At 43.4% G+C, this 11,882-nt stretch overlaps 1 protein-coding gene across 1 annotated transcript in view; it reads right to left on the bottom strand.

Moving 5' to 3' along the window:
* Positions 1 to 10,105: 10,105 nt before the first annotated feature.
* Positions 10,106 to 11,882, bottom strand: part of HSD17B2 (hydroxysteroid (17-beta) dehydrogenase 2) — a 10,387-nt gene continuing 8,610 nt past the window's right edge. The window contains exon 5 of the mRNA XM_009076999.1: positions 10,106 to 10,464. Within this exon, the coding sequence (XP_009075247.1) occupies positions 10,106 to 10,464 (359 nt within the window). The remainder of the gene's footprint in view (positions 10,465 to 11,882) is intronic.

Below are 11,882 nucleotides of genomic sequence, written 5' to 3'. Positions count from 1 at the left end.
TGATAGGCTTCAAACCTTTCATGCTTCCCAGGTGAACATAGATGGCCACAAGAAAAGAGGCTGCTGGTGTTGAGGCTTGGCTTCCTCCCTTAAAATGCTTTTTGCTTAGAATAAATAAGTGAGGAGCCCTGGCAAGGCTCTGGACAACCAGCTGTGTCCACAGCAAACTGCAGTGCTTCCCATGCCTGGGAAAATGTCACAATTTCTTCTCAATTATGCATGAAATATGATTTCATTTGCAAATTTGAGCCCTATAATTTTTTCTCCCTTGGCTTTTGCTGTTTGCAAGGATCCAGATTTTAATCAGAACATCCTGTGAATCCCATTCTACATATTCCTGGCAGTGAGCATTTACTCAGAATGAGATTATCCGGTGCCTCAGCTTGGTGCATTTAGCTAAAGGAGGGGACACTGTGTATCTGCAAGGAGGTTGAATGCTTGGCACTTCTTTAGGCTACAAAGAAAATTTGTAGAGTTAGTTTCTGTTCAAACTCATTAAGGCTTTAAGTTGGGACAGTGTGTACCGTACACCTGATTGCAAACCGCCTCCATAGTTAATTCCACACCTCCCACTGTTTTTATTACTAGGTTTATGTTCATGGATTGCACAAATACATTTTTTTATATAAGAAAAAGTAGCCCAGACTTGCTCACTGCAGACAGCTTCCTATAAACCCATGCAGATGGTGAGAATTTCCTCCTGCAGGTCTAACACTGTAATATCAGCAACTGGCCACATGTTCAGTCCCAAAAATGCATATGAGGGCAACGATGTTGTTTTATAAAAACAGCAAAATCTTTCTACAATATCACCTTGGAGCTGCCAATTCCAGAGTCCTTACTCTGCTTTCTAGAACTGTAAGGTTATTGCACCAGTAAGAACCAGTCTGGCCTGGTGCTGGGTGCAGTTCAGTATTAGCAAGCTAAGCCTTTGGTACTCCCTCTGTGCATGTGGGTTGTGTTCACAAGGCCATCTCCTGACACCTTGGAAAGGCAGCGTTGGGCTTGATGGGAGATGTCCTGCAGCTAACTGGATTTCCTGCGCCTGGAGCTTGGGATGCCTCATTAGCTCACTCCTGGTGGCTCCTCACAGCACACCAGAACACATTGCCTTGCTTCTTAGCAGTTTCACCTCTATCATTCAGGGACAGGAACAGTTTCACCTGTCCCTCTTGGCAGCACACATCAAAATAACACATCCTCAAAACACCAGTCTTCCCAGATGCAGCTCAGCCATGAAAATCCCTGATTGTCTTTAAATTCTCCAGGTGTTACCTCCACTCCACTCCAGCCTGATTTTCCTCTTCATCTAGCACAGAAAACCAGCTAAATTCTCTATTTGTTTCCCCATTAAATCACAACAATTACGCTACTGGAGGTTAAAAGACCCTAGCTGAGCTGCAGAGGAGATGTTTTTGGTGGGTAAACCTGGCCTGACTTTTAGGGATACTTGGGGTTATTTTTTTTTGGTATGTTGGAAGCTTCCCCACAGCATCTCTGTGTGCCTGAGGAATTCAAAATTCAGGTGTAAATATGCTGTAAATATTTAACAATGTGTAGTAAATTGTCTTGTTGATATGCTGGCAGAGAGATGCTGGCTCTGATTGCTGTCTGAACAGTTTTCAGAGTGCTTGCAGCTGAGCAAGCAGTGGCATGTTCTGCTGTCTGAAGGGGGATTTTACCAGTGAGTCCTATCCTCAGGTCCCTGTGAGCACCAGCACAGAGGTGCTAGCAACATTCCTCCATATAGTGCACACAAGAGATGGGTTGTGCCCCAGCAACACCTACTCTCCATTTTTATTGCTTGTCCCAAGTCACAGTGCAGCCACTGACTAAATCAGATGAGGGAGAAAGAGGAGCTTCAGTTGCTTTAGGTTGGAAGCTGGTAGAAAACTGCTTGTGGATAAAAACACTGACCAGCTCTGCTGCCTAAGGGGAATTGAATTGTCAAAATCACCCTTGACACAGGCAGAGAGCAACCAGCTCAATGGCCTGGAGGGGTCACAAGAGAAAGAAACTGCTGTCACCACTGCTTCCCAAATGATACCAGTGATACTTGCCACAGAGAAGTTCTGTGATGCTGAAACAGCTTGTGTGACAACCCGTGGGGAATCACAGTTCATTAGTGTAAAAATGAAGACACTTAAATGCTTCAGTATTGAAAAGCTAATCACTGCACCATGAATTTGTTAGATGTAGAAACATCCATTAAGAACCAGGAACAACCCAAGCTACAGCAGGGTTTCAAAAGGTTAAGGAAACCAAGCCTGAAGAGCTTCCATTCCTCTGTGGAAGCATTTGCTTTATCTCTAGGGGTTTCTGCAATAGCAGTGTGCATCAGATGCTGCCCCGACCATCCAGGTGCAGATGCCCAGGGATCCTGCTCCTGCCAAGTTGTACATGTGCCAGTGACATACTGATGGACATAATCTAAGTTCCTATTCCCCAAAGGAAAGCCAACATTTATCTCCACTCCCAGTGACTCCACTCGTAGAGATAAATACACTCAGGAGCTGTCAGGTGGAGGCAGCTCTAACACAGATCTGGCGTGAAAGTATTGTCCTGCTTGAGCAAACAGTATTAATGTCACTCTGGAAAGAAAAAGGCTTGTGTAGGTATATCACACATCCAGGTAGGACCCTGCCAGGCCCCTCACTGCTGCCACAGGCTGTGGCAGAGCCAGGATCAGCCTCACAGTGGCTGTGCCTTCATGTTAGCCATTCCACGCCATGTACTGATGCACACCAAGCTGCAATAGAGCAGGGATTTTTCAAGACCAACTGAAGTCAAGACCAAGCAACAGCTCTGGGGAACCAGTTTCTATGGTGGCATATGTGCATCAAGAATATGAGGCCATCAGACCTTAATGGATGGGCAACTACAGGCAAACCCTCCTTCATCAGCCCTGTTTTCCCTCCTTACCTGGACACATGCACTGCTGGAACAGCATGTCCTCTTGAGCTGAGCAAGTACTAAGGAGTAACAAGAGGAAACCAAAAGCAATGCCTGTGTTCAGTGGATACCAGGAGGTTGTGCAAACTTTATGGAGAAGATTAACTCTTCCAGAGGCATTTGACACTTCTAAACCAATTCCCTCAGAATGGTTGGGACTGACTATTTTCTGCAGGCATTGGTCATCTTTTTGGGTTGAGATACATAAAAGATCTCAAGAGTTGCCTCTCAGCTCACAGAGTCAGGAGACATCCCCATAAGCTCTTCCTCATAGCCACAGAGATTCACATCTTCAGTCATTAATCCCCTAAAAGAAAGACAGTGGGGTGCAAACATGACATACTACAGTTAAAATTCTCAGGTAACTTTAGTGTAAAAGCTGTAATTCCTTCCCTCCACACAGAGGAAATCTCTGATGCTTAGCAATGCTTTCCAGATGCTTTAAATTAACTAACCAAACAAACAAACCCAAAAAAGCCACTTCAGTCAGCCCCTGCCTCTCCATTCAGTACTTTCCACTGCTTCACCTCACCAGCAAGGACACAACCTCTCCCAGATGAGGAGTTCCCTGTATGTCCATCGCACAAAGTCAGTTTGCTAGATTTTAGCTTTAAGCTTTACCTGGTACATGGCACATCCATCACGTTGCCCACGTTCATGGTTAGGCATCCTTTCCTCTCTGATGCTCAAATTCAGCTGACACCACTGGAGCTGTGCTGCTGCCCTTGAACACAGCCATCCATTACAGTGTGCATGGGTCTGTCACCATGTCCCATTTGCTTCTCCACACCATATGTTAAACCAGTAGGCTGAGCAGAATCATTTATCTTCTTGTTTTTAACATCAATCCTTTTTCAATATTACTATTGGCCTTTTTCTATCCTTAAGAACACTTGAAAAAAGCAGAGGGAGCAATGGCATGGCCCAGAGATGTGTTCTTGTGTCACTGCTGGTGTGTGAATCCCTTTAGGGGGACATTTCTGTGGTTGGTTGGGGTTTTTTCCCACTCTATGGCAATGTGTTTGCAGTCATTGTGGCAGCATCTGGGGTGAAGGAATATAAACAACACTATATTATTGCATGAACATGTAATTCAAATCAGACTATGAAACAGCCAGCTGCCAACACGAAATTTCAACACATTCCTACATGATAAAACATTTGCAAAAATGCTAACTTTTTTAAGCCTATTCTTCCCTGAATTCATCTATGCCAAGCATGCAACATGATTACATTGCTGCATATACATTAAAACGTAAGGACTGTTTGCTCTGCTTTTCCCAATTAATCTTTTAAATTACATTAGTCCTTTAGGATTTTGTCCTTCAGGCAGTGAATGGAACAGGTTGTCCAGAGAAGTTCTGGATGCCCCATGTTGTGGAAGTGTTCAGGGCCAGGTCGGATGGGGCTCAAAGCAAACTGGGCCAGTGGAAGGTGTCCCAGCCCATGGCACGGGGGTGGAACAAGATGAGCTTTAAGGTCCCTTCCAACCCAAACCATTCTAGGATTCTATGAATTGAATTTAATCTGAGAAACTAAAGGCAAAAAGATGCTTTCTGAGATATGCAGAATCCATAACGCTGATTTCTAATCCTTTTTCTGGAAAGGTAAGATTTGCCCACACAGCAGGGGAATAAATCACCCTCGGGCCATTCTCAGATGCAAATCATCTTCATCTTGTTTTCCTTGTTCACTGTGTCATGCATGCATCAGAGATTTCCACACACGCTGGCGGATCGGTGTCGGCACTTGCTGCTGACAGTGCATGCCCACAGGAAACCCAGACAGCCAGCCATGCCTACTCTCACAGATTGCTAATATGGAAATTACTATGGCTAAAGGCCAATATTTTCTCTTTTCCATTATGAAACAAAGTACACTGTGATATTCTTCCCCCCCAAGGAAAGAGAGCAAAGAAGTCAGTGTTGCCAGACCTGTGTGGGCTTAGTGTGGGAGCACTGATGTGCACTGCCTAACTGCCAACATCTCCCCATTCACATGTAAGATGTGTGTCTCCCATTACCACCCAAAGCCACTGAAAGCAGGTTAAGCTTGGAGCATCCACCCTTCTCCTGACCACAATGTCCCATGTCAGAACAGGTCACCCCCATCCCTGGGTTCTGTGGGATGGGATGCTACAAGACCAAGTAACATGAGTAAGGCTTCAAAGTAAGTAAACTTATCACAGTTCATCTTGTAAATAGCACTTTTAAAGGTCAAGTGTTGAAGGAGTTGGTGGAGGAGGTGTGGAAGACAGTGGATAGCTTAACATGACCCAGAGTGTGACATGCCAAGGGAGCTGAACCTGCCCAAACCCATTTCCTGAGCATCATCATCCTTGCTTCCTTCCTTTTATACCAATCACTGTCATTTCGTTTTGTTTAGATCTTTCATTCTCACACCCCTTGATCTTTGCCTCATCTTTTGGCTCTTATTTTGAAGTTTACAAACTGTCCTTTGATATCACAAGAGATAAGTCCCAAATCCAGGAAACATGGCCAGAATGTGAAACTTATAGAAGAAAAATAGTTCTTCTAAAAGGCTTAGTTGAGAGACACACTCCACACCTCACAGAGCTCTCCTGATTTATCAGAGCAGTAGCAAAGGCCAAAGTTGGCTCCACTAGGATTTGAGAACCATCCTTTGATCCCTGAGCTGTCCTTTTCTCACTCATGGCAGATGGCAAGATCCAAATTCTTAGCATACAGGATTAATTTCCAGCTTGTTCAGTGCTCTTTCCAAAACTAAAGGCAACAAGATGAACAGGGATATAAACCTGGATTGTTTAATCTACGTATTCCAGGCATTAAACTTGTGGAGACAGTTTATATCATACAGGTTGTTAAAGTCAGATTCATTAGCTTAGGTTACAATGACCTATACAACATGCTTACAACCCATTTATCCTATTAAAGGGATTTAGAACTTGCCTCCTTTCATGAGATGTCAGTGATACTTGATTTATGGTTTGGTCATGCTTTAAAAATAAAAGTAATTACCTTCTCACTGTGGTAAAAGCCCACTGCCTCAAGGATGCCAGAATACATCTGTAATGGAACAGCAACAGCTCTGATGTTCAGCTTGACTGACAAAAGCATTGGCTGTGGAAATACTGTCTGCAATGGTGTCTACATACCAGGGAGCTCTGCACCAGATGACAAGTTTTATTTCAAAGGAATTTCTTTGAGAGTTCCTAGAAATATGTTGACTCCATGATGCATAATACACTTTGGTGTTGCAGCATTTTAGGAATCCAGTTGACTTCCAAAACACAGACATAAACAGGATAAACCTGACAATGTCATGTGCCAGGAAAGAGCCCAGGACTAGTCTCTTCAGGAAAAATGTCCAAACTCACATATTTGTCCTAAACATGCTGCAAATGTCACTGGTGCACAGATGGGTGCTGATGGCTAGATATGGACTCAGATTCAAGTAAATGAAATGTGACCCGCTTTGGTTCTACCTGTGCAATGCTGTGCCTAGGCTAGTTAATTTACAGAAAACCAGTGTGTTTTGACATTGCTGAGATCTGAAAGTTCCCTGAAATACTTTAGTTTAGAAATAACTAAAACAGAAATAGCTCTTCATACTCATTAAATTAGACAAAGTCACTATATCCTATCTCCTCATCCCTGTTTTCAGCCTCTACTCATGAAAAATGGGCTTTAAGATTACTCTATGTATTTGATGCTATATGGATGGCTTTGGCTCCAACAACAAAGTTGGGCATAAACATCACCAAGGCAGACAGCATATAACTGCCTGAGACAGGAGTGTCTGCCCAGCATCCTACAGAACTTGGAAGCAGTTTTAGGGTTAACTCTCATCTAGACATGAGTCTGTAACCCTCCATGAGCTGGAGCTCCTCACTCTCCTACTCCACCACTTTTATCCAAACCAAAACCCACTGTACACTAAACTTTCTCAGCCCTTTTCCTTACCTCCAGGCACATGGACAGTCCAATACATTATCATTTCTTGAAATGCAGAGATGATCCCTTGGCAGGTGGCCACCAAAAATTCCCCAGCACAACCAGCCAGTGACACAACCACAAAAACACACAATATTTTACTTCTCTTCCCCAGCTTGCAGTGCTAGAAGCATACATCAGGCACAGCTGTCATCAGGGGCCCCATAGAGAGGGCAAATGGAGCCAGAATAAAAAAATTAGTTGTAAAACCAAATTGCTTTATAACTCACCAAAGCTGCGTATCTCAAAATCAGTTATTCACATGAAGTAAGAACATATATCAGCCAGAGTAATGAAAACAGTGTAAGAGAGTGGGAGCCCCAGAACACCAGCCAGGGATTTGCTTGGTAAAAAGCATCCAACAACATTTACTTCTTGGTTATAGCCTGCATTCCAGAGTCTGGATCAGAGGGACGTGCATAAAACCTGCTCTTTCATAGTGATTTCTGCAGCTTATAACCTCTTTTAAACTATACATGTGTGGTTTTAATATATATACACTGGACTAGTGTGGGGCATTGTGATGTTTTAGTGTGCTATTTATTAGCCCATTTTAGGGCCACAGCCAATTTCTTCAATTTCTCAGATGCTTTTTCTTACACCACAGGCATTTTGTTAGAAATGTTGCCTTTGAAAATGGGCCCAAATCGTGGCAGTCAGGTTGGGGTTTTTTTTAATATATCAATTCCCACTGCTAGAACTAAACATCCTCTTTTCCCACCCCTCAAACACCTTTGTATGAGATCAGTCTTTAGGGTAGGCAAAGAAGCATCACACCCAGACATTTGCCCTCAAGAGCATGAGCCAGCAGAGCCAACATCCACATGGACTTGTTGGCTACAAACACCCACAATTTATTCTGCAGTTCTCACAGTCAGGATTATTTGCAATGTAAGCCATTAGCCAAAGAAATTTACCTCTCATAATACAGCCCATTGAATGACACATGATTCAATAATGTGTTACAACAGAATTAGCTTTAAAACACAGAGATCCCTGTAGGAACAAAGCAATAACAATCTTTGATACAACAATTATTTGAGACTTGCTCCAATATCTCTGTAGTTAGGTGAGGAGATGTAAAATGACTATTTAGAACAGAAATTTCCTGGGAAGTAAATAAATAAATAAAATTAAATCAGATCTCCCATGTAAATGCCTAGTTTAATATGTCTGCAATGTGCAAGATAATATTCCTATTAAGAAAGTGAAGGTGAGAAAAAAAAAATCACATTTGATAACCACCGTCAAATAACAAAGCAACAATTAAAGATTGTTATGAAGATTGCTAGGCAAAACAGCTAACTTGGCTGTTTGGGGAATTTTGGTTGTATAACGTATAATGCTCCTACGGGCAAAATTCCAGCCCATGGAATTTACACCTAAATTGGGTGTAAAGGAAAAAAACAGCTCCATCCACAATGGAGATGGAGATAGGCTGACTGGCAGCAAATCTCCTCACCTTGAAGGCAGCCAAAACATTCAGAGCTTGACACCCAGCACACCCCCAGGTCTGCACCCCATTGCACCAGCCCTTCCTTCCAGCTCACAAGTTGCCTTTGAGCCATTTGGGATCCTGTCCTGCCCAAAACAGGACACCAAATGCCATCTTGGCTCTTTCCTGAAGAATCTTCTCTCCATCTCCCTCCTCAGTGCTCTCCTACTGTGGGAACAAGGGCAGCCCAAGAAGGAAGGAAATGTAGTGCAGCTCCCCAATAAGCACAAAGGGTTAAATGAGACAGAAAGAGTCACAACCACCCAGTTACTAAATATTATTTGTTTATTGTGCATTTTCGCTGGCACATAAAAAATTAAGGAAATACATACAGGAAGAAATGGGCAGAGAGAGAAATAACCCCAGATTTTCTGAGCATAAGACTTTTTGATGCACTTTCTCAAAGGAAAGCAAAAGTCTGTATTCAGGGGACTGTTATAAACCCACCAGGTGACAAACATCAGCAGCAAAAACAGTAATTGTGACAAAATGTACAGGACAGGAAGATTCCCACACTGGGACACATTTAAATGATGGCCAAGCACTCTGAGCATTCACAGGAGCTTTGCATTGATGCAAAAGATGCAAGAAGGAGATCACAACAGTAGGATTATGACAGAAGAGTTAGAAGTTGCTCAGAAAGGTAAGGGGAAATGTACGTCTATGTTTAAAGCCCAAAATGTAATCACACTTAATTTTTCATGATTGGAATAGATATGCCTCTTGTCAAAGCAAGGCTCGGGACAGATGACCAAACCAGGGAACTCAGGGGGATGAGGACTGCTTTCAAAATATCACAGCCTTTCAAATCTGAGGATCTGATGGCCAGTGCAAAAAAGGCAGTAAGGCAGGAAAAATACAGGTGAGCTGCCCAACCACTTGGCATTGGCAAGGGGTTTATGGTGCAGGGCTCAGGGAGGGCACCTAGAATTTAGGGAAGGGGAGTGACTCTTAGAGAAGTGAGCACAAACTCCCCCAAAGCAGAGGGAGACTCAAGAAGGTATCAGGAGAAATGGGCAAAAACATGAGTTCTTCAAACCCATAACTAAGCAAGGAATTGTACAAAAAGCAGAAATGCTGATAATTAGAAACACACAGGCAGATACAGCCAATGTACAGAATGATCCAGTCATATCAAATTAGCCACTGATACACTTACTATGACTATTTCTATTACTGTAAGAAGGAAAATGCTTATTTCTTCATGAAGGTCTTGATCTGTCTTCATCCATTTTCTCCCCCAACTAATTTATGTTGCTCAGTGTAGCAAAAAGAACACATCAAACTTCACAACTATACACCACAAATCTTAGTGGGATAATCATTTCTCAGGTTCAACAGCAAAAGAACCAAAAAGACAAACCCCAACCATATGAAACTGAAGCTGCAGTGAGAAATATTTTCATTAGACACTTCTAAATCTCTCCAATGATAGAAGTATATGTAACTCCTCATAACATGTAAGGTGGTTGATGACTCTTAAGGAATTTTTGTTTGGTTTTAAAAAACAGGTTGCTCATCTGTCTCTGTGTTGGTGATGCCTTTTGAAGGAGACAGGAACTATATCATTTCATGGCATGCCTTACAGAGAAGGCAGAATACAAAGACATCAGAAAAATATTGAAATTTCTCAAAAAAAAAGCCCCGTCTGGGAATAGCTATTTCTGTTTATCTGATGGATACCTTACAGGTTCTTGCTTTCATCTTCTGATGTTGTTGGCACCCTTGGGACAGACACAGAACTCATCATCTTACTAATGAAGAAGTCATAGAACCAGAGAGGAGACCAGCAGAAGATACAGAGGAGCAGGTAAGCCCCTTTGCCAGGGGTGTATAAGCCATGTGGTCTCCTAGCCAACAAGGCATGCAGGACAGAGCTGAGCACGGGGGAGAGGTCAGGGGCACAGTGCACAGGCAAGTCCAGGAGGAAGCTCTTCAGCCCCAGGAGATAGTCCTCTCCATAGGCCCTCCTTGTGTCTGCTGGGAGATTCTCCATCAGCTCCTTTTCTTGCTTATCCCACAGGTCAGAGGTCCCTAGTATACCTGCAGTAGCAACATCACAGGATAGCAAGTGGATTTCATTAGAAACAAAATCATTTATCATTAATAGTCAATAAATTGTTCTCCACCACCACCTGATTCACAGTTGTCCTAAACTGGGTCAGCAAAGAACAAATAACCAGCTCTACCCAAAAGGCTCTCTCACAGCCAAGTCAGCACTTTTTATTTCTTTCTCCTTCCTCACTGTTCTGTCCTTATTCATTTTGTGAGTGTTTCCAATCAGTATTTATTACCAGATGCGAGCGAGCGACTGAAGACAGACAGGCAAACCAAGAGGAACAGGATTCATTTGGGTTGGCCAAGTGCTAAGCTCCCCTTTCACAAGTGGCATTGGTATTTCACTGACTGGTTTCATGAAGGATAAGGCTTGTATCACTATAGATTATATAAAAAAAAAAATAATCTATTTTTCCACCCCATCTGCATCATGTTAGGAACGAACGCAGTGACTTCTGCAATGTAATTATTTCCTAACTATCAAGAATTAAGCATTGCAAATAAAGAAAAATCTTTAAATAAATCTTTAAATCTCAAATCCCAGGACTCATTTTGCCCTGAGGGCAAAACCTTAGGCAGGTTCCTCTGACCATGCAGGATTGTCAGAGCCCCATGCCCTGCAGGGCCCCTTCCCTGGCAGGGAGTTAATCAGGGAAGAAGGGTTTTATGGGAAAGACCATTTGGCTTTTCATCATCATAAAAATTGTCTCCATAAAGCCACCAGGACCTGCTGAGTAGGGCAAAATGGAATTTGTTGTTGTCCTCAGGTAGCTGCCAGGCACATCCACAGAGCAGGGACCTGTGTGACACCCACCCTGCCCCAGGCAGGCACAGGATGCAGCAGAGGCATTGCAGCAGGAGATGGACAAGCTCTGCAGAAAGTGCTCAAAGCAGTGGCAGGAGGAGGGGGATTTGGAACAGAAAGCAGCAGGAGGAACAGGGGGAAGGAGTGGAGAGGAAAGATCAGAGGCTATGTAGATAATATTGACAGCAAGTGAGCAGGATGACAGGCTTTGCTGCAGACGCTGCAATACAAGCAGAGCAGCTCAATAGAGAGAGCTCTGATATTGAGGAAGGTGGGACTGACAGAGGGTCCTGGAGCTCTCATGCTGGACAAGAAAGCCAGAGAGTCTCAAATTGAACACACCATGATGCTTGGTTTGTCAGCCTCAATAAAGCTAGAGTAAAGGGAAGGGAAAACTGCCTGAACCCTGCCCTGTCTCACAGCAAAGAGAGCTCTGCCCAGGAGAAAGGTCACACTCGTGAGGCAGAGGCAGGCAGCATGCAGAGCTGCAGGGAACATCTCTCACAAAAAAAATGCAGACCCTAATTTCCATAACCACCATGAAGAATGGGGAAAAAACATCCAGCTGCTAAGAATCACTCAGAGCTCGAGGACACTG

Source organism: Acanthisitta chloris, unplaced genomic scaffold (genome assembly GCF_000695815.1).
Source record: "Acanthisitta chloris isolate BGI_N310 unplaced genomic scaffold, ASM69581v1 scaffold9446, whole genome shotgun sequence".
NCBI lineage: Eukaryota > Metazoa > Chordata > Aves > Passeriformes > Acanthisittidae > Acanthisitta > Acanthisitta chloris.
This window is presented reverse-complemented; position numbering and strand designations above follow the sequence as displayed.